The following is a 22,888-nucleotide window of genomic DNA, read 5'->3' as shown; positions in this document are numbered from 1 at the left end:
TTTATCCAGATAGCATACCCAGGTTTCTCAAGGCTGTATCCAGGTTTCTGAAAGCAGGATAAGATGTTTACAACACATAACTGGGATACTCCAAAGACCTGATCTTAACCAGGATTGTCATGCGCATGTAATCGCACTAGACTGATCACAGACTCAAGTGCAGTTCCATCATCAATCACCAATTCTCCTCTGTAGGGTTGGGTGTAGTGTAGGATCAGGAGTCATTGTAGTGAATTGTGTCAGCAGTTATTTTAGATTTAGTACTCAAGTAATTATTCTTTTGAGATTCTGACTATATCAATGTTGATACGAAAGCTTTAAACTTGTTAATTTTTTCAAACACCAGTAAGTGATGGAAAGAGCGTCTCAAAGGGTACACACAGTGTTAAAAATGGAAACCAGAACACCAGAGAGAGAGAGATTGGTGAGGGGATTTATGACCATCTAAGGCTCACTTTGTCATTTCAACCTTATTATGTGACTGCTGAGAGTCATGGAGCTATATATAGATGTCTATAGAGTAAAGGACAGGCAGCACCTAAACACAGACACACACACACACACACACACACACACCCCTCTCGCCTCTCTCTTCCCTTTCCTGTGTTGTCAGAGCAGTGAATGATGTCATCGTTGTATACTGGCAGCACTGTGCTGAACACTGCTGCTATAAAGAAAACAACATGGGCTGCTCTGGTGTACACTACTGCAATGGAACATAGAGTAAACATATGTACACATCATCGATAGAGGGATAAAGGACATTTGACATTGATAAGAGAGTAAAGAAATGTTCTTACTAATTCATTAACTAGAGTGAACATGAATAGATACATACAAAATGATTTAAAATATAAATATATTCTTACATAGGAAATTGCATAAAAATACAAAGAATAAAAAAACCCATTAAACAAACAAACTAAATCAAATGGATTCCTATCAGCAAAGAAAGAAATAATAAGTAAGTTGAAATTTTGCTCAATTAGGACCAAAATTAGCTACTGACTGTGAAACAAAGAGCTCATCCTGTGTTCTCTTTGTGCCGGAGGTGCTGGGATCAATGAGCAGCTTAACACTGGCACCTGGTGGAATTTATACCACATTGCTCTCCATCGGACAACTTGGAACTAATGTTAAATGCTACTCATATTTTACTGAATGCCAGTTGTGTCAGACTCACATTCTTTACCTCACAAAAAGTAGCAATTAAAAATGATTCCATTACAAGTAAGCTTACTCCAGTGAACATACTTTCAGCAAAATGTACTTAAACTATTGAAAAGTAAAAAGTAGTCATTGTGCAGCAGAATGACCCCTGTCTTTGTTGTATTGCTGTGTATTATATTATTGCATTATTATAACTGCTGCATGAATGTGTGAGCAACATTTTAATGTTGATACAAGAGCGTTTGGTTCCAGAAATTAATACATACATTGGATAATGTAAAAATGCTACTTATATTCATTATCTGTATTTATAGTTTATACAGTTATACCAGTCTACCACAATTTGACTATATCATCATTCGTAATGATATGAATTTTTCATATTCGACCATACTGTTGCATAGCTGGAACAACTGCTATAACTCATTTGTATCTTACTTGTGCAACAGAACATTTGAGAAGTATCTACTTTGAGGATTTTAGGTGAGTTTACAGTGTTTTTACAGCTATTTGAAAATATTTTATTTTGAAAATTTTGTCTTTTTTATTTTTAAGTTCCGTTTTTACTACATTTTACGCAAATAACTGGTTTACATTCAGATTCCTTCAGATATTACATCATTTTGTGGAGCAAAGAAAACCCTACAGAAATCAAAGCCTTTAGGATGTACATGATACATTAGAATATTTTTATTTTGTATGCACTCCTGACAGTAGAGTAAGCCACTAAAAAACCCATAAAAAGTTATGTAGTTATGTAATTAGTAAATAAAATACCGTAATATACCGTGAACAGAATAAAAAATAAACAAATACAGTGATACAAATTCATACTGCCCAGCACTATCATTTATTGGGCTTTAAATATTTGGTTGTTTAATTAAATAAGTGCTTCTTAGAAATAACTTGTAGACATTAAACATTTTTTGATCCAATAACCTGCTTAATATTCATTAAAATTAGGTACATAATGATGTATCTTGCATCTTTATAACAAAGAGCACTGCCCTTTGACACATTTTCAACTATGAGTCAAGACAGAGATTAAAATATTTATTTATCAAAAAGATGTGTAGAGGTAGTGGCAGTACTTCTTCAGCCCAGAGTCTTTAGCTGTTTGTCTGCATATGGAGTAACAAGCATACCAGTCACAGGGTCTGTATGTGCGAGTAGTCAAATACTGCCACAGTTCCCATTAAGACTGCAAGCATATGGAAGATTATCAGAGCTCATTGGGACAAACTTGTACATGTAGACATATCATGCCTTGTGCAAATACATGGCTCAGTGGAGCTTTGTTTTGTTGATTTCATTTCATCTTCACATTATTAATGAAGTAGGATCAAACATACGTTATAACAGTCAGATGAATGAAAAACAAACACACATTTAGGAGCTAAAGGACTAATGGAATTGAATTAAATGATCTACAACAATGGAGTTTACTGTAAATTAAAGAAATAATGTCATATAATAATAGTCTATTCTACAACAGTCTAATCACTCTCAGCAAGAACAATAGATATCAAGTGATTCAAGTGGTTCTACCATAGTTAAGTAATGTTTTGACATAAATAATAATATTCAGCCTGAATCTAACAGTTCATAAACTTCTTCATGTCTTTTGATTACTGTTGGTTATTCAACCAGCCTAAAGGTGCATTCACACCTACAACTGGACTGGTGTTGAGCAGCTGATGGAATTGTGGGGTACTTTCAGCCACAGTATTAGGAGAAGATTTTTTTTATTAACTCTCTCTTTCTCTCATCTGCATTTTGGCTGCCGGACAGTCAGAGTCACTGTTAGAGATAGCTGATCAAACCAACTGAAACTATTGGTCCTTGTGGTTCTTTTTAGGTAAAGCTGCCCTTCCCCGTGGACCACATCACCAACCTGCCACGCAACGACTTCCAGATCCTCATCAAAATGCACAAGCTGACCTCAGAGCAGCTGGAGTTCATCCATGACATCCGCCGCCGCAGCAAAAACCGCATCGCCGCCCAACGCTGTCGCAAGAGGAAGCTGGACTGCATCCAGAATCTGGAAGGCGAGATCCGCAAACTGGTATGATCGCACAACAAACCTTAGACACACACACTTACACAGCAACCTGCAGGGTCTCAAAGGTACTAGAAACAGATAAAATATCCAAATAATGTAACAGGTCTTAATCTTAAACTAATCAGGTTGGTGTATGACTAATAGAGTGCTACACTACTGGAGAACTGCTCCTCAAAATAAAATACCTTTATTGACATGGCATGACTCCAACAGCATCATCAAAAAGGTTTCGACCTAAAAACAAAACTCAGATGTGTTTCGGGATCAAGCCTCCGTTAGGGAGTCCAAAACACAGAGTAAGTTTTTAGGTTTAACTGGATCGTGCAGTAAGAATAAAGACATTTTAATTGTTGAAAATAATAATTAGTATAAAATAATAATAGTTTTCTTGTGATTTTTGTGAAACAGCTGATGTCTTGGTATACCTATTTATATACGAGTATTTCTGTCATGCTGACCTGATGACGCTGTGTCTTATGAACTCTTGAAGGTGTGCGAGAAGGAGAAGCTGCTGAGCGAGCGCAACCAGCTGAAGGTCTGTATGTCTGAGCTGTGGCAGAACCTCTCCTTTCTCTCCCAGCAAGTGTGCAGGGAGGTACAGGGCACCCAGCCGCCTCCCGTCTCCGCCAGCATCGACCTCACGTCCAACCCACCGTCGCCTTCCTCTGACGAGGGTTCGTTCCAGCCCAGGTTGCCTGTGTCGCAACAGAGTGACGCCGCGTGTCTGTCTGACGTGGGTCCCAGTCAGAGGGGACTGGAGGATAGGCAGCCTGGGGTGGAGGTGTCAGGTCTGGGACAGGAGAACCCAGAGTGTCCACTGGTGCTTGGATCCACTGAGGAAGTATGTAGCCCCACTGTAACAGTGGATTTCTGTCAGGAAATGACTGAGAAATGCACAACAGAGGAACAGGAGAGACAGAAGTATACATAGAGTCTGGAGGGTCGGTGACACACTCATACTTGTCTATACCTTGATATTTGAAGTATTTTCTTCTTTTTTGTAATAGATGACACAAGTTGTCTTATCAGCAATACTGTTCAACAGGTATTTTTGGACTGGTGGTAAAACAAAAACACTGGCAGCTTTCTCTCTCTCTTTCTCTCTTCTTTCTGTCTCATCCTGACCTTTTCTTCCTGTCAGCTTCCCTCCCTCTCTTGTGCATCATGGGAGGTTAAACTCAGGAATTCCTCAGAATGTTCACTAATGTCCCTGTTAACATGTACATACACTTTACTTTACAGTCCTGTCAAATCTTGACAATTACTTAAATACATACAACTGATTTGTGGTCAATTATTCATACTGGACCTCTAATTTTAAGCATCTGTCACTTGTGGTTCACCAAAGCAATAGCTCAACAGAGTGAGAGTGAGATGTTCAGTTTGTTATCAATGTCATGTCTGTTAAGTACAGAGCTGGAGTCAGGACGTGGTTAGCCTAGCTTAGCATAAAGATTTGAGGCAGCGTGCTGTGTTCAAAAGGAAAACACATGCTTATTATATCTATAACAAGTCTATGGCGGACCTATAAATGAAATAATGTGTTTTTAGAGCATAGACTGTATATAAAGATGGACGAGGGAGTAAGTGAGGAAGCAAAGCCAAAATATTCCGAATATGGTCACTGCCATCTTACGCTGGTGTCATAATTTGGAGCCAGAGACTGTGCAGCAGTAAACAGGGTTGGAGCCGTGGTTTTCATAGCATCAAATAACTTATTACACCCAAAATGATCCGAAAAATGAACACTTGAACATACATCAGCGTCATAAGAACTAGCTCAAATGAGATGAAACCATCTTTCCCACCTGCTAACATAGGTTTATGACCTATACTGCAACCAGACACCAGGGAGCGATGGAGATGTTTTGGCTTCACTTTTGGGGAGTTGCCATGGCGTCCATCTTTATATAGACTTAATGTTTTAGAGTGCTGAAACGATTTCTCTAAAAATATTGTTTTTTTTGTTTTTTACAAACCTGGCAGCCACACTGTGACAGTAATGCTGCATTTAGGCAAAGTCAGCAGAATTGGAAGAATAGAAAAAAACTGTTCAGCCATTATTCCAAGATGTATAGTCACTTTTTAACTTGCTTAAATTAGCTACTTTTGTTGTGTTCTATGTGTGTAGTTGTTAAGTTAGCTACATTAATTATATTCGTTTTAATATTTTTTTTAATATTAGATGTAACATCCAGCAATGGTGGCTTTGCTGTCATTTTGCAACCTATATCATACATATACCATCACAGTACATTGCTGTTTGTGTTCAGGTTAAACTAAGGAGATACTTGTTAATTAGTGCACTCTAGAGTAGGCTGCTTCCACTCTTTATGCTAAGCTAGGCTAGCAACGTCCCAACTCCAGCTCTGTATTTAAGACATCGATATCCATCGTCTAACTTCACTCTAAGAAGGAAAACAAATAAGTAAATCTTTTAAATTACTCACTCTATGCTACAACATCAAACAGCTTACCTTTTGTCACAAGACTGAGCATTTTAGTGGTCCCATAATTGTTGAGTGACACAGGACTTTAAAGTGAAATGTTACCAAAGGTGTGTATTTTTTCCAAATGTTACATTAGATGAAATGGTCAAATGAACTCACGTTATGCAAAGTTGCGTTATCAAGCTTCACGTTTACTTTTTGTTGTACTCAGATGGACGTTTCTACACATTTCTCCCTTGTTTCAAATCTGTGCTAGGAGACAGAGCTACATTACAAAGTCCAAGCACTGCCCAGCTCCTCCAGGAAATGACGCCTGGCATTGAATATAGGTGAACGCATTGTGACGTTGGCACTTAAAACAAGCCCCCAAGCCATCACTTGGTGTTCAGATAGATTAAAGGACCGTACCAGTGTCGATTTATATTTCTGCCAACAATTTTCCAAAGAATGCTGTAGTGTTTCTCAGTTGATTTCATTCACATCTGCTCTGTGTGAAAATCAACAGAATATGCAGAATAGTTAAAGTTGCTTGAGTTTGGTATATCATTACATAATTTCAGATTTTGTTGCTGTCAAAATTACACAGATAGTAGTCAAACTGGGTGATGCTTTATTTTATAGGTTCCTAGAGTCACAATGATTTCCTAACTAAAAACTGTAAGGTTCCTGGAATAATAATTGTAGGGAAAATGGAAATAGAGCCTAATTGGTACACTTTCTTTTGAAGGTCCAGTGTGTAACATTGAGGAGGATCTATTGTCAGAAATGGAATATAATATTCATCGGTATGTTTTCATTAGTGTATAACCACCTGAATATAAGAATCATTGTGGTTTTGTTGCCCTAGAGTGAGACCTTTTCTCTACAGAAGGAATGGGTCCTTTTTTCAGGTTGAACCGCCATGTTTCTACAGTAACCTAGAATGGACAAACCAAGCACTCTAGATACAGCCTTTCACAGTTTTGTGGCCACTGTAATGGAAGGTGAGCTGTTTTCAGTTGGTTGCAATCTGCAACATCACCACTAGATGCCACTACTAAATTACATGAAAATTCCTCAGAAATTATATTTTTATTTCATATTCATTTTATATGAATGATATAGGAATTACAGCGCCTCTTAAATAAAGTGTCACCAGAAATTCGTATGGATATATTCTAAAAAATTCTAAAATGAATGAAATTAAATAACATGATGGATTTCACGTCTCAAGAAACTCTCCTAGTTGATGTATTCATATATTATACTCTATATAAATAATGGAAATCAATAGCTGTCTGCAGTGTCCAGAAAACACAGTCAAAAATCTAAAACACTATATTATACTTTGGAAAATGGATGGTTGTAATCTAAAGTGACTCCTGTTTAATGGGCTAAAGACTATGGTGTGGCCACTTAAACAACAGCTTAAACAAATCATAAGTGCTCTTTTTGACCCATTTATTTATTGTCTTATAAGTAGTAAGAATTTAGTGTTTGTGGTAATAATGTATTTAGCTGCACTGTTCTTGTAATTGTACATAAGACGAATATCCCTACTAAATGTATGTTGGTGTAAGACACCTACATTTTCAAATTAACACATCATAGTTGAATTTGTGCAAACACTAAGCAGAATGATCAATTTCTACTTACAAATCAGTATACCTAATAGCGCATGGTATGAAGTTCAAAGCTCCAAACAAACACACTGGCCCATTATTGATTTAGGGAGATGCTAAATTCATCTGCTGTTGAAAAGTCAATGGTGAGGCACGTGGCAGGGCTGAGTGCTGCTTTACAGTGCAGCATGTCCACGGCATTACGTTCAGCACAGCAAGGTCAAACTAGAGTTTGAAACTGCAATTGGCAATTTTTCATTGCACTTGATTTCTCAGAAATGTATTAGCTCTTAAAATAAAGGGATTCTATTTCCCTGTGCGGTTTTGTGAATGTAAAACTGTTAGCTTGAAAGAAATTCAAATATTAGATTTCTAATTGGCTCAAGTTATTTCCAAGTTGTGAGACAATACAGCTTGGTCAGTGGCCCTGTGCTTCAAAATATGACGCTGTAGGTATCCCTCTAGTGTCATTTCCGGATGCACTTGCCGTCAAAGACAGGTGGCGTAGTATGAAGAATCGGAAAGTCCACATATAGAGGTGGTGGGGTGGGTGGATGGATGGCTGAACAAGCACAGGACTTTAACTCGGGACACAGCTGATAGAGTCTTGTGTGAAACCAAAAGTCAACAATTTCTTTTAAGTAAAATAAGTTACGTTTTGTTCATGTAACTAAGTTACGCCTGGTATGTTATTTAAGTTACATTATTTATTCATGTACGCAAGTTACATTAGGTATGTTACATAAGTTGTGCTTGTTCACGTATGTAACTTATGTCAGGTATGTTAAGTAAGTTACATTTTGTTCATGTACTTAGCTACATCAGCTACTTGACTAAACATTCACATTTTTCTAAGTAGTTTTTATGCCTAAACTTAACCAAACTGTGCCCGTTTCACAACATTAACCACACAAGCTTTATTTTGAAAATGTAACCAGATGTTACATATTTATTGTTGCTAACTTGACCACAGACCCTGCACGCCCAGAAATGACCTTAGAGGGATACCTACACTGTCATATTTTGAACGATTTAACGAGTTGAGAGTGAGAACATGTTGATTGAAGGCAAAGAGAACTACCCATGATATCACAATAGGACCTGTTAGCCAATGATAATCTCATTAGAATGTACTGAATGCTCAGAGTACACCGAAGAACACTACTCAGCTGTTTTTTACTTCCTTAATGTGAACTTGTTCATTTATTTATTTGAACTCTTGTTGTTGGGGGTTGGGGTCGGGTGTAGAGGAAATTGCATAGATGTAAAATGTAGGTCACTACCCTTTCTTAGAATTTGTTAATGGTTGTATTTTTTTAATTGTTGATAAGTTCATGAAAAATAGGTTTTCATTTAACACATGTACTTAAGTTGTAATATTTGAACTTAAAGGGGTGTGATTATGTTTACAAGTTTTGTGTATTACCTGTTCTGTTCTTTTTGTTTTGTAAAGATATAATTAAGACCTGGGAATTAAGTTGAATAGTTCTATTTTATTTACATAAGTTAAAAGTGTTGATGAATTTTGAGAAAAAAATAAGCATCTGACAAGTGCAGCTACAATGTTATGCCTTAGAGGTTACAGAGGCCAAACTATCCAGTGAGGGAACAATGGATTTTATTCAGAGGAAACTACACAGCAGTTTTAAGAAACTGTTTTGCAACAGCGTCATAAAAATATTGATGCGACCCATTCTGACCCTTGCTGGGGTTTTTTTTGTGATGAAGCCTTGAGAGGCAAAGACAATGAGTGTACATTTATTTAAGCATTTATTTTAAGCTCCCTTTTGTGATAGATAGTGAAATCCAGCCATGTACATTTTCCCCTCTGAAAATATGGAGGCCCAAAGTGTCAAATAAGTAATATAATCAATAAATACAGACACAATGTGTAATATAACCATGAAATAATTACACAGATTTTGAAATAAAAACAGCTGGAATTATTAAATTAATTGAAAAAAATGTACCTGTAATAAATTGAAATATGAAAAGAAATAACACTTCATCATCTTAGTTTAAAAAGTGATATGATTATTTTAGAAATTCATGGCTACATTATATATTTTGTGTGTATTTTTTAATATGATTATTTGTTACATAACATTTATATATTTATTTAATATTGACGACTGTGGGTCTCCATATAGAAAAGCCAAATGCTCTTGTAAGTGTCACCAATAATAATATAGGTCCAAAAGTTTAAAAGATAAAAATGAACTTGGAAGTTACACTTAAGTAAACTTCAAAACGAGGCATCAAATCATTTTTAGCGTTAAATAATCCATTCTACACAAAACACAGATGAATTAAAGCTATGAAATTATTCTGTGCCTCATTTTGGCTTTAAGTTTACCCCTCTTCTTCCTCTCCTCACGCTAAAATGCAAATTAAATCATCTGTTAGTTTAACTGAAGGCTGCACTTGTTGCAACAATTGGATCTTTCAAGTTGTTTGCTCTGCATTTTGGTCCAACTCTGAGGACTCAGGGTACAAAATGGACACTGCACAATAGTTCTCAATTATGGAAGTTGAATTCTGAAGAATAGTCACTTGTCATAATTTTATGGAAAAAGTTATGAACAAATCAGAAGTCTGACATTAATATTGAAATTATGTCTTATTTCTCACATTTCTCACATTACTCTCAGACCTCAATGGCCCTAATCATCTTCCATATACAGCAAATGCCATCACTGTCTTGTAGTATTTGTTGACTAGTTAGCATGGAGCATCTGTAACCCCAGTGCAATTTTGAAATTCAAAATGGTGAATTTAAAGGAAGTTTCTTTTTTTCTTGTATTAGCCCATTGACTGCAAAATCCATATACTTTTTATTACTGCCAACCAGTCTTTAAAGCAGCTCTAGATGATGTTCTGCTGTGGTTTCATTTTGTTTCAGTATGGTACAAAAGTTTACTCATGGAGACTTGAAACTTGTCTGAGTTAGGTAATACATCACATGCTTTTAATGTTGCCAGAGTTACATTATTGTTGTGTCGTAATGCAATGCAGCATTTTCAGACCAATCTACACTTACAACTGCATCACCATGCTACAAAAAAACAAGAGTAAAAGCTGACATGATGTTCACTGTGATACATTATCTAACGCAAGCAAGTTTCAATTCTCTGCACAGTGTTCCCCACCTTTTCCTTTAGGGAGCCATTTTCTCCCAGCGAGTAAACTAACTGACATATTTTATGGATATTTCATATTATATTCAATGCAAAACAGTATAGAACAACTGATAAACTGTACAGTGAACACAAGAACTGCAGGAAGTTTGTGAAAAACCAGAGACTTTAATTTTGAGCAGCTTATTTCCGGTGAATATTGATCAGAGATGACTTTTCCTTACATTTTAGGAACTTTTTACAAAATTCTCTGTCTGTATTATGTATTTTTTTTTTAACAATCATACATTCTTAGCTCTGTAGCTCTTTGGTTGTTTGAACTTTTCTAAAGCAGGACGAGGCTGTTTATCAGAGACTGAAGGCTCTGTGAATATAGCTTGTGTTCAGGTCTTGCCCGTTGTGCCCTTATCCTGTTAAGATCTTAAATAATAATCTATAAATAAAGTTAGGTTTCCTCACAGAAATGCACAGAATCCTCAGATGCAGGCCTACTGTATATTTTTAAAGTTTTCTTACACCCCTTAAAAGCAAGAAGGCTTCATGACCCCCTGTGAAGTTTTGGCGATCCTGCCAGGTTGGGAACCACTGGATTATCAAACTGTACTAAAAGAAATGAAAAACAGCAGTAATGTAAGTGCTGCAAAAAACGCTGGTATAATTCAGTTATGAAAATGATGTAATTTATGTCATATGTTCAGTTGTTCTTTGCCATGTAGCGTGGATAACCAAGAGTCTGCATGTTTTCAAATCAGGCGTGTTAGCAGAAGATTGGGGGGAAACCTGCAGACTCTTGGGGCCACAGTGATTGAGAACCACTGGTTTACACAGTATGCTGTCATATTAACATGACTTCTCATGTTAACAAACTTCTGAATAGTCAATTGAATAACTCTAACAGGAAGGATGTTTGACTTTCCAATGTCTGTGCTAATAGGCACAACAATTTATTAAATTAACAACTTAACAAGTTATTGTTTAAAGCTGCAGTTGGTAACTTTTATAAAAATAACTTTTTGTCATATTCACTTTCACCATATCCTGACAGTAGTACATGAGACAGATCATTTGTAAACAATCAGGTTCCTCTGGCTCCTCTTAGTGCTCCTAATGGCATTTGCAAAAATCTACCGGGTCTGAACAAAAACAACCAATCAGAGCCAAGAAAGATAGTTGATTGTTGAGTGTCATTCCATCGAATACCGATGCTGGGAATGAGATTCAACAATCAACTTTCTTCAAGCAACCAACAAATGTAAATGACATTAGGAGCACTAGGAGGAGCCAGAGGAACCAGATTTTTTTTTTACAGATTCTCTGTCTCATGTTCTACTGTCAGGATATAGTTTCAGCCAATATGACAATATTTATAAAACTTACCTACTGCAGCTTTATACCAGTGTGCAGTGGTTATCAGGGAAGAGTTTCCCCTTATGGAAGTTAGTATTTTGGAATCAAATGCCTTCAATTTGCAATTACACAACATGGTGGCAGACTGAAGGAAGTACTTATTTAATCCGATCTGTTTACAGAACACGGTAATCGGGGCCACTTGAATCTCAGATTCTGACTTTTTGAAGTTTAGTTGAACGGACTTTAAGCACTTATCTACCTGGACGATTCAGCATACCTCTTCTAATGGGTAAGGACTGTATGATAGACATGTAGAGTTTCTGTGGCATTGTTTCTAACTTTTTACAGTGGTTACTTCATTGTATTTGTAGATTTTGGTGAGCCATTTTTTACGTGTCCGTTTTTGAGCAACCTGCAACATGACTGTTACATGCAGATTCAGCATTTTTTCATTCATTTTTTATCTCTGAATGTTCGAATGGCCTGTGTTTAGATTTTTTTTGTAAATATTGTGCAACATGTCATGTTTTGATTATTTGATATGAAAAAGGTTTTAAATGACAAAAAAATGCATTTTGCCTAGGCTATCTTTCTTGAGAAATAAAAGAAAAAGCATGAGAACTGGACTGTGTGGTGTTTTGTGGATTCTAAATTAAATATCTGTCGACAAAATGATTGCTGTTTTGTTAAGAAGCATTTAATCTGAATATAATATAAAGTATCATCATTTATCATCAAATGACTGTATATAAATGACTATACACAGATACACACATTCTAACCAAGTCTTTGACTTAGAAATGTATTTTAAGCTTATAAAGTCCAGAAGCAAAGGCATCCTCTGAGGAGTTTGCTTCATAATCCATTGTGTTGTTTCTGCACAATCTTAAAAATTCAGCCAACACATGGACAGATGTTTTTATAAAGATACAATCCTTTCCTGTTAGTCCCCACATGTAGGCATTATAAGGTGCTTCAAATCCAAAACATACTGGGCTTTGGCACTGAGTCCGCTGCCTCATCATGGCTGGCTGACTGGTTTTGGCCCCATGTGACTTGAGGGGTGGATCAATGTTGATGGCTGGATCATTGATACAGTTTCTCCTGTTTGTGACCCAGCTGGGCTGTGGAATACAGCTCATACGGCCATGATGTTAGTGTTGTCACTTCACTTCTTCATGATAGAGGAGATATCCAGAAACATGCTCTGAAAAAGACAAGAAGACAGCTTTGACTTAGACTGTAGAATTCAGTAAAGCAAGCATCAGTATGTTTTCAAAGTCATTGCTTAAAAGAACATTCTTAAAGTGCTTAAACACCATATGTAAACATAAAGGAATACTTTCTGGGAGCAAGAAAAGAATGATGAAGAAATCCTTTATGTCTACCAAAACTGAGTCTCCAACAATGTGCAGATATATACACTTTTCTGTAAAAATATTCTTGATGCTTTAGACATGTCATCATTGGTTTATTTTTAACGCTATTGCTGATAAGGTAGCACTAGAATGATTTTTTAAAATAATAAACTAAATATGAAATCTACGGCGGCTGGTAGGTGTCATTAAGAAAAAATGACACCCAAAACTAAAGCTATATTTTATTAACAAATATATAGCACTAAAGTGTTATCCCTTTAAAAGGAATGTTGAATAAATAACACAATCCCAAGCATTTTCACGAATCTCCAATGTTAAACGATGTGCTGTCTTTTGTTAAATGTTATATGTTTTATGCCATGTTATGTAAATTCCATTGCACAATAATATGAGAACATGAATTACTAATTAGTAAGCACAAATGTTTAATTTGAGAGTACAACTAGCCATCTGTATTTATCAAGGATTATATATATATTTCTTCTATAAAATTCATATTGAATCCAATTGTGCATTTTAATATGTTTTATAATTATTTATTAATTAATTAATGTGTTTAAATGTAATTTGTTAAGAAAATAAATATAAAATATTTATCTTTTACATATATTTCATTTCTATTGCATCTTAAATTTGACATAGCTATCTAATCTTGTTGTATTTATCTATCTAATCTATCTGAAAAATATTAAAAAACCAACAAACAAACAACCCCCCCAAAAAATTTTAACGCCTAACCCTTAAGTTTTAAAATCAAAATTCAAGTCAGTGCTGGCAGTTCTGTGTACTGGCTCTGATGGCAGCACATTGCCTCCTCCCTTTTGCTGTTGCTGTTTTGCTTTTCAAATTGAGTTTGGTCAGAACTGAAGGGCATTATCTGAAATAACAATAGCAGTTTGATTTTTTCTTATTACTTCCACTGAGAACATTGAATGGACACAGGCTGCCAATGTGTCAGTATTGGGCTACATCCAAATCAGCAGAAATTTGTTTTCTCTCTTCAAAACACCACTTCATCTCTTTTGAAAAGTCTTCATCAGTGACTGTTTATCACATCTTTTTGGTTATGGTATTGGATATTTTGGCCAGATTTGTTGGTTAACTTAGTAGGCTAAATACTTCATAATAAACTAGCAGAAACTTTATGTTTTATATATACAACTCAATACATAGTACTGAATAACATTTTTGCTATTATGTTTCTGCACTGTATGTCTTGTCTGTCTCTAACTTTGTGTTGTGTTGTTGCTGTTGTCTTGACTAGGTCTCTGTTGAAAATTAGAGCCAGTGTCTCAGTTACATGACCTGCCTAAATAAAGGTTAAATAAAAAAAATTTAAAAAACACTCTTATGCTGTAGACAACAGTGACAGATAAAACCCAGGTGGAGGATAAGCTGCTCTCAGATGGTTGGGTGTGCCCTTTCTTTTAATACTTTGCCTTCCATGTTCTCAACTACCATGAAATGTCATTCAGACAAATTTCTGATCTTTACTTGCCATTGACATTCTTCGGCCTCCAGCAGGCGGCATCATTGGCATGTCTCCCTGCAGGGAGCCCAGTTCATCCGACTCCTCTGAGGTATGTAAGGAAGGGCTCGTGGAGCGACTGATGGAGGACAAGCTCTCAGATGGTGGTCTGATCATGAAGCTGGTCTTCCTGGGGTTGTGCAGCAGGACCTCGCTTCCCATCGACTCCCTTCGCTCATCCTCATCCAGGTCTCTGATAGCGCTGGGCCTTAAGGTGCTAGCTGACAGCAGAGATTCCAAGTGGCTGGGTTGAGGGTGTTCTCCATCATGGGGATCCTCAAGATGGCTTGTTTTACTTTCCTCCACATTGGACACAGCAGAAGCCCAGGCTGGATGGTTGTCCACCATGGCTGTGCTGACCTCTGGACCTTCATGGGTTTGGGGGGCTTGGATTGCACAGTTCTGGTCAGACCTGGGTGGCATCCTAGGTTGGGGGCAGATATAGCTGGTCTGACTGTAACGCAGATGAGCCAAGCTGTTGTGTCTTAGTGCGTCCTGGTTGGCTTTAAGCCCAGTGTTATAATGAGGAGGCTTCATGTCTGCCTCTGGAATCACTTTGAAGGTCTGAGTCAAAGGCCCATTGTGAGGTGATACAGTGCTCATTACACAGAGGTGTGGTAAGGACGCCTTCTTCTTGGACTTGTAAATCAAACTGTCATCTTCCGTGTACCTCTCTCCATACAGTGTCTGTTTGATTTTCCTGATGCCCAGGTGGGATATTTCCAGAATGTTCAGGAAAAGTGACACACCAGCGATGGCGATCATGAAGACCATGAAGATGGTCTTTTCTGTGGGCCTAGAGATGTAACAGTCTACACTGTTGGGGCAAGGTAGCCTCTCACACTTATAGAGCGGCTCTAGTTGGACACCATAGAGTACATACTGGCCCAGGATGAAGCACACCTCCACCGCAGAGCGTGTAAGGATATGGATGATGTAGGTTCTCAACAGAGAGCCTCTGAGAGGAGCCTTCTTCACCCTTCTCTGCTCGTCCAGCTTCCTCAGCTCCCTCTCCATGCGCTTATGCTCATCCAACGCCAACTCAAGCTCGTCCAGCTCCTCCTTCAGCTGGGCTCGTTTGCGGTGTCGCTCCTTCTCTAGCGATCGGATGCAGTAGAGGGCGTGGCCCATGTAGACCAGCGAGGGTGCAGAGACGAAGATGACCTGCAGGACCCAGAAGCGAATGAGGGAGATGGGGAAGGCACGGTCGTAACAGACTGCCTTGCAGCCAGGCTGGTCAGTGTTGCAGACAAACTCGGACTGCTCATCATCCCATACGTCCTCAGCGGCCGCACCCAGGATCAGCATGCGGAAGATGAAGAGTATGGTAAGCCAGATCTTGCCCACAATGGTGGAATGAATGTGGACCTCTTCTAGGATGCTGCCCAGCAGGTTCCAGTCACCCATGGTCAGCTTCTCACCACTTCAGTGCAACATGTCCTTGAACTGTGGAGACACAGCATGCACATTACCCTCACAAAGCCTACAACGGCTACATATTGCTATGAGATTGTACAGGAAAGGTACACTTTATTACAACTTGGGTTTTATTTGTGTAACTCTGTTGGTGATGATAACATTTGATACACTTACTGAGATTTCAAGACACAGCGACTTAGCTAAAAATACATTCAATGAGGCAAGAAACTCAAGCAGTCAGAGGATCAGACCGCCTGTGAGAGTTTGGCCAGATGAGCTACTGCTTCCTTTGGAGGTAAAACCCAAATTAGGTTCAGCAGTAATGTCAAGTTGGGTTGCTGTTGTGGATGTTTACAACAGACAGTTTGGCTTGTAATGTTACCATATGCATTAATTTCTCTTCCAAATATATTTGGCTAATGTTGGGGTTTGTTTACAACCTGAACCTAAACTTCAGACTGCTTGTACTTATTGCTCTATTGCATGTATATGTTGGGGTGTTACAAGATTTTAGAAATTACATTGGCAAGAAGAATGTTATCCTAACCAACCTAATCAGTGGCCAAATCTACGAAAACTAAATTGTTATTCTGTTAAGAATAAAGCTGGGTTTTTTTTAATCCCATGAAAAGACTCAAACCAACACAGTTTTAGTCTGTCTCTCAGTACCTTCTGACTTCTGTCTTTGGCTCTTAGCCTTAAGCCCAATGGTTCCTACTGAAGAAGTACATCTTAAAAAACTGTTTTCCCATTTTTAAAATGGCAGTGACCACTGACATGCTACCCAGTGGTTGGTGCTTGTCCAATCCTGTGGAAGTCTGACTGGAGGAGAGAACTGTCAATCATGTGTTGTACAGCCTACGGAAAAAACGGGCGCTGTGCCAAACAAATGTCTGGTCGGACCAAAAAAAGAAGCCAAACTTGTCTGGCATTGTGATGTAACTGAAAGCTTGAAATTGAAGACTTTGAAGTGTCATCAGATGATAATGTGAAATAGTGGATACATTCTTGGGCTGTTGTTTGTGACCTTATACTAGACCCCAGTATATTACCATGGCTGCTATCATAGAGCTTTACCATCTGTTTGATCATATAGCCTATGGTGCAGCTCCACTCTTTTTAAATATTTAATTGCCAGCACCGAATGTTTGATGTGCATTCACCAGATAACCCATGATCAAACACATAGACGCATTCACACATAGAAATAATTTGCATATTCATAGAAGTCATCGAAATTCACTGTAAAATAAAATTAGCATGTTAATCTATGAGAATGTCAGAAATTTGGCTGGAACCATTACTTTCTTTTTATAGTAACAATAATGAATAAAAGTATAACATTTACAATCACTATCCAGGTCTTCTGACTATATAGGACCAATGTTTAGCACAAACATTACATCAAATGACTCCCTTCAATGAAGCAACCACTGCAGCAGCACTTACATATCACTGGTATGGGTACCCTCTTTGCCTCTTGATGCACTTCATCGTGTTCACATAAGGATCCCAGGAGTGGACTGCGTCTGTATGGCTACCCCATGGAGGTATTTGGTGGTCCTCTCGCGCCTATTGCAAACTGCAGTCCCTCGGCTTTCCTCTGTCTTTGTCTCTCTGTGTATCTGTTGGCTGCCCGTGTGTTGGGAGCACTCTCCCGTGTTACATGCAGGGTTCACAGGATGTGAGCATCGATCATCTCCCGACGGGACAATGCCCCCCCCTCCCCTTCTCCCACGCCGGCAGTGCCAACTATAACCAGTGTCATCAATATCTGCCCCCCTCTGTGACAGAGATGACATTTTTATGGTCGGTCTTTCACATAGGGTCTTCTGCCATCAACGTAAAGATGCAACTGAGCCAACGGGGAGGCCTGAGCAAGATCGGTTTACTTATCTAATGTGGATAATGTGGTTTCATGGATCATGTCCTACCTGTTGTCTTACACACAGTTCTTAATTTGGGATGTGGGGGTCATGCATGTCAGTCCATGTACATGCATGCATGACTGCCTGGCAGGCCTGCTGTTCAAATTCAATTTCAATTTCGGGGACATTGTAAAAATCTTCATGTGAAAATTACACACAAAAAAAGAAACATCTCCACAGATACGACCCTGGTCAATATTTTTTAAATTAACAATAGGTCGAATGTGTAATGTGAAAGGTCACTTGTAACAATAAACACAAAATTCTTCTTTTTTTTTTATTAAAGCCCGGCAGCAATTCAAAACATTGTATTTTCTGTTTGTCATAGTGAACGTGTTAGCCAACAATGAGTTGCCCAAAAACTGAAATCTATGCAACTTTAACTTTAAAGGTCCAGTGTGTAAGATTTAGTAGCATCTAGTGGTGCAGTTGCAGAGTGCAATTCCCTCGCTTCACCCTCCCTTTGCCCGCATGAACTATGGTGGCCGTGAACACCATAGTTTCTCCTAGTTTCTCATGCTTGTAAGGACAAAACGTGATATAGAGCCATGTTTCTATATTCAGACAATTATACACTAATGAAAACCTACCGATCTGGGCTTCTGTAAAAAAAACATGGTGCTTCAACATGGTGGATATTGTTGAGTCTCATTCGCAGGCAACAAATACAGATGCTTTGGGACCCTGGGAATGAGACTGAATAATCATCAATCTTCAAGCCTCCAACCCAAAGCATCTTTGAGATCTTTCTCGGCTCTGATTGGTTGTTTTTATTTGTGGATGGTTGGGTGTACTCTTTCTTTTAGAACTTTGCACTAGGAGCACTAGTAGGAACCAGAGGAACCAGATTTTTTTCACAGATTGTCTTTCTTATGTTTTACTGTCAGGATATAGTGAGTTTCAGCGAATATGACCAAAAGTCACCAACTGCAGCTTTAAAATAGACAAGTTAGACAACAATTTATAGAATTGTAACAACTTATAATAGACAGTTTAAAGAGACAGAAAAGAGGGTGAGGGAGAGGAGAATGACATGCAAGCCCTCCTGCCAGAATTGAACTATGGGTGTTATGTGGCGTGCACCAGTGTGCCTTATCCATTAGGCTGGTACACCCCTTTTATTATTATTTAATACTAAAACATACTGCAAGAAGTTTTTAAAGGTTGGATCTATTTCTCTTTTAAATGTCTTTACACTGTTAGAGCATTGTTAATGAATTCTATAGACTTTTCTGCAGTATGCATGACTCCAGTTGGTGCGCTGAGTAAGCAATGTACCTTAGACCAGATGCACTGCTGCATATCAAAAAACTGTTAAACAACCACATGAGGGATGAGTTTTTAACATATTAAGTGCTGACACTACCCTGGTCAGGGAGGCCCACGGACCAGACCCCTCCCTCAGACCACAGACTAAAGCAATAGTACATAATACTGGCTTGATTTGAGAGCACTGGTGCTTGGATGCATAAAATGACCAGCTATGCCTGGAGGGCCTTTAATTAGGTTTCCATCGCGCTCTGACAGAGTCAATGGAGCATTGATTTGATTTTCCCTTCAGAAGCTGCGGCTATGGTCGCTGAGGCCAAATGTCACACCAGGATCATTGGGTTACACAACCAACGGCACTCTGTCCGATAGCCTGACTGACAGCTGAGCAGCGAGGGCGGGACTTTGTCCAGTCTGTCCATTTGTTGACACCAGACCTCAACTCACCCACACATATGGTTTATGTTTTTGCCCTTGGGTGCCCAAATGAAGTGAACAGGCCTACCACCAAGGTGATGATTTTCACAAAACTTTTATTGTCCTTTATTTTTAGTAATTACTCTGATATAGTTATGGTTCCCAACCTTTGTTTTTCTAAAGGGAGCCCTTTTCTATCATTGAATGACTGACATATTTTATGGATATTTCATATTATATTCAATAATAACAATAACAGTAGAGAACAACTGATAAACTGTACAATGAACCCAAACAGTGAACACAATAACTGCAGGAAGTTTGTGTATTTAAGTAATTTGAATGCATTTTGAGCAGATTATTTTTCTCTGAATATTGATCAGAGATGAGTTTTCCTGATATACAATATATATCTATTGGCAGAAATGGAATATAATATTCATAGCATGTTTTCATTAGTGTATAATCACCTGAAAATAGAAATCATTGCATTTTCCTCACTTTAGAATGAGCTGGGACAAACCAAACACTGGCTCTAGATAGGTGTGTGCAGCCACTGTAGTTTTTAATACATATTTGGAAGTGGAGGGTGGCGTGATGGAGTTGCGATCTGCAGCTACATCACTAGATTCCACTAAATCCTACACCCTCAACCTTTAACTGCTTATGAATAATACTGATGCCTCAATATGACCTACATAAACAAACAAGACCCTCAGAGAGACAGGAACACAAATTAACATTCCTTATAGCTGCTTTAAAGTAAATTTTGCTAAAGTATAATGAATAAGTAGTAGTGAAGTAAGATACCATTTGAATCCAGGACTATTGTTATGGAGTATTTACAGGGTGGTATTATTACTTTAAGGAACCTTGTGGAGTTCATGACCAGTGTTGGGGAGTAAGGCATTGCTAGTAATAATATTAGGGTAATAATATTACTTTCTACTAGTGTGTAATAATATTACACCCTCCTACTGATTTGAAATCCAACAATCTAATCACATCCTTGGATTCATTTTTGTAATTGTGGAAGAAGATGGAAGCACTTACATATAGCAGCTGGAAATATTCCATTACTCTGATTTTAACAAACAAAACTGGATTTTAATCATCACAAGTCTGAACTTTTGGGGAAAAAGGACAGACTAATTTAGCAACGACTTTATGAGCTTCTTTTATGATGAAATGATTACTATTAGAGACAAAATTAATAAGAAAATGCCCTCAACAGGTATCGCTGTCTTTCCAAGTTCAGGAACTTTAACAAATGTAAAATCAGATATACTCTTAGACTGTTTTTCTGCTATCGATCTTCATCAACTAACTTCAGTAATTTCTACATCGAAGCCATCAACCTGTCTGTTAGACCCCATCCCAACTAGGCTGCTTAAAGAAGTCGTACCCTTATTTGGCACTTCCTTACCGGATATGATCAATCTTTCTTTATTATCAGGATATGTACCACAGTCCTTTAAAGTAGCTGTAATTAAACCCCTTCTTAAAAAGCCCGCTCTTGACCTAGGGGTTTTAGCCAACTATAGACCGATTTCTAACCTCCCCTTCCTCTCTAAGATTCTGGAGAAAGTAGTCCCCAACCAGTTTTGTGACTTTCTACATAGCAATAGCTTATTTGTGGATTTTCAGTCAGGATTTAGAGTTCATCACAACACAGAGACAGCTCTGGTTAAAGTTAATTACAACCTTTTAATTGCTTCCGACAATGGACTTCTCTGTACTTGTATTATTAGATCTTAGTGCCGCATTTGACACCATTGACCATAATATTCTTTTACAGAGACTTGGCATTAAAGGAACCATTCTAAGCTGGTTTAAGTCATACTTATCAGATCGTTCTCAGTTTGTACATGTTAACGATGAATCCTCCATAAATACTAAAGTAAGTCATGGAGTTCCACAAGGTTCTGTACTAGGACCAATTTTATTCACTTTATACATGCTTCCCTTAGGCAATATTATTAGGAATCACTTTGCACTGTTATGCAGATGATACCCAGTTATACCTGTTGATCAAGCCTGATGAAATTAATCAGTTCTCTAAGTTACAAACATGTCTTAAGGACATAAAACCTGGATGAGCTGCAATTTTCTGATGCTAAACTAAATTCTTGTACTTGGCCCCAAACACCTACGAGACTCACTGTCTTAAGATATACTTACTCTAGATGGTATACCTTGGCCTCTAGCACCACTGACAGGAATCTTGGAGTTATCTTTCAGGACATCCGGACATGTCCTTAAATTCCCACATAAAGCAGACCTCTAGGACTGCCTTTTTCAGAACGCTGCAGCACGAGTACTGACAGGAACTAGAAAAAGAGATCACATCTCTCCTGTACTAGCTTCTCTACACTGGCTCCCTGTAAAATTCAGAATAGAATTTAAAATCCTCCTCCTCACCTACAAAGCTCTTCATGGTCAGGCCCCTTCATATCTTAAAGAGCTCATAGTACCCTATTACCCCTCTAGAACACTACGTTCTCTGAATGCTGGGCTACTTGTGGTTCCTATAGTCTCTAAAAGTAGAACAGGAGCCAGAGCCTTCAGTTACCAAGCTCCTCTCCTGTGGAACCAGCTTCCAGTTGTGGTTCGGGAAGCAGACACCCTCTCCATATTTAAGAGTAGGCTTAAGACATTCCTCTTTGATAAAGCTTATAGTTAGGGCTGGATCAGGTGAGTCCTGAACCATCCCTTAGTTATGCTGCTATAGGCCTATACTATCGGGGGATTTCCCATGATGCGCTGAGCTCCTCTCTTCCTCTCTCTCTCTCTTTCTGCACTCATTCATGTCCCATTAATACATGTTACTAACTTCACTTCTTCCCCGGAGTTCTTGTGCTTTCTCGTCTCGCAGGTTCTCATGGATCCTGGTGGAGCCTCCTGCCATGGTCCTGCTTGACTGCCATTGCTAATATCACTGATATTATTGTTATTACTATTATTATTACTACAGTTACTATTATTACTATAATCACTGCTCATTGTCCCTGATCGTTGTCGTCGTCGTCGTCATCATCTTCTTCATGTTCATCATCATCATCAGTCACTACTATTCTCACCCCAACTGGTCAAGGCAGACAACCACCCACCTAGAGCCGAGGTCTGTCCAAGGTTTCTGCCCCTTAAAAGTTTTTCCTTGCTGCTGTCGCCAAGGTCT

At 38.3% G+C, this 22,888-nt stretch overlaps 2 protein-coding genes across 2 annotated transcripts in view; one reads left to right on the top strand and one right to left on the bottom strand.

The window, feature by feature from the left end:
- Positions 1-12,396, top strand: part of bach2a (BTB and CNC homology 1, basic leucine zipper transcription factor 2a) — a 50,103-nt gene extending 37,707 nt beyond the window's left edge. The window contains exons 4-5 of the mRNA XM_051383726.1: positions 3,029-3,235; positions 3,723-12,396. Coding sequence (XP_051239686.1) covers positions 3,029-3,235; positions 3,723-4,163 — 648 coding nt within the window. The 3' untranslated portion in view covers positions 4,164-12,396. The remainder of the gene's footprint in view (positions 1-3,028; positions 3,236-3,722) is intronic.
- Positions 12,397-12,441: 45 nt separating this feature from the next.
- On the bottom strand, positions 12,442-17,710 carry gja10a (gap junction protein alpha 10 a). Its single transcript, XM_051383898.1, has 3 exons — positions 17,546-17,710; positions 14,648-16,123; positions 12,442-12,977 (listed from the first exon to the last, which is right to left on the bottom strand). Exons 2-3 carry the CDS (start codon positions 16,082-16,084, stop codon positions 12,939-12,941), a joined length of 1,476 nt encoding a protein of 491 aa, XP_051239858.1. The 5' UTR covers positions 16,085-16,123; positions 17,546-17,710; the 3' UTR covers positions 12,442-12,938.
- Positions 17,711-22,888: the final 5,178 nt, after the last annotated feature.

This window comes from Dicentrarchus labrax, unplaced genomic scaffold, assembly GCF_905237075.1.
Source record: "Dicentrarchus labrax unplaced genomic scaffold, dlabrax2021, whole genome shotgun sequence".
In the NCBI taxonomy this organism is placed as follows: domain Eukaryota; kingdom Metazoa; phylum Chordata; class Actinopteri; family Moronidae; genus Dicentrarchus; species Dicentrarchus labrax.
Note: the sequence above shows the minus strand (reverse complement) of the source record. Positions and strands in the feature narration are given on the sequence as shown.

Coding starts and splice junctions, on each gene's coding strand:
- gja10a (XM_051383898.1), bottom strand. CDS start 16,084: ATGGGTGACTGGAACCTGCTGGGCAGCATCCTAGAAGAGGTCCACATT. Junction 12,978..14,647: donor GAGGCCGAAGAATGTCAATG/GCAAGTAAAGAT, acceptor TGTCTTTTTCAG/AGCATGTTTCTGGATATCTC.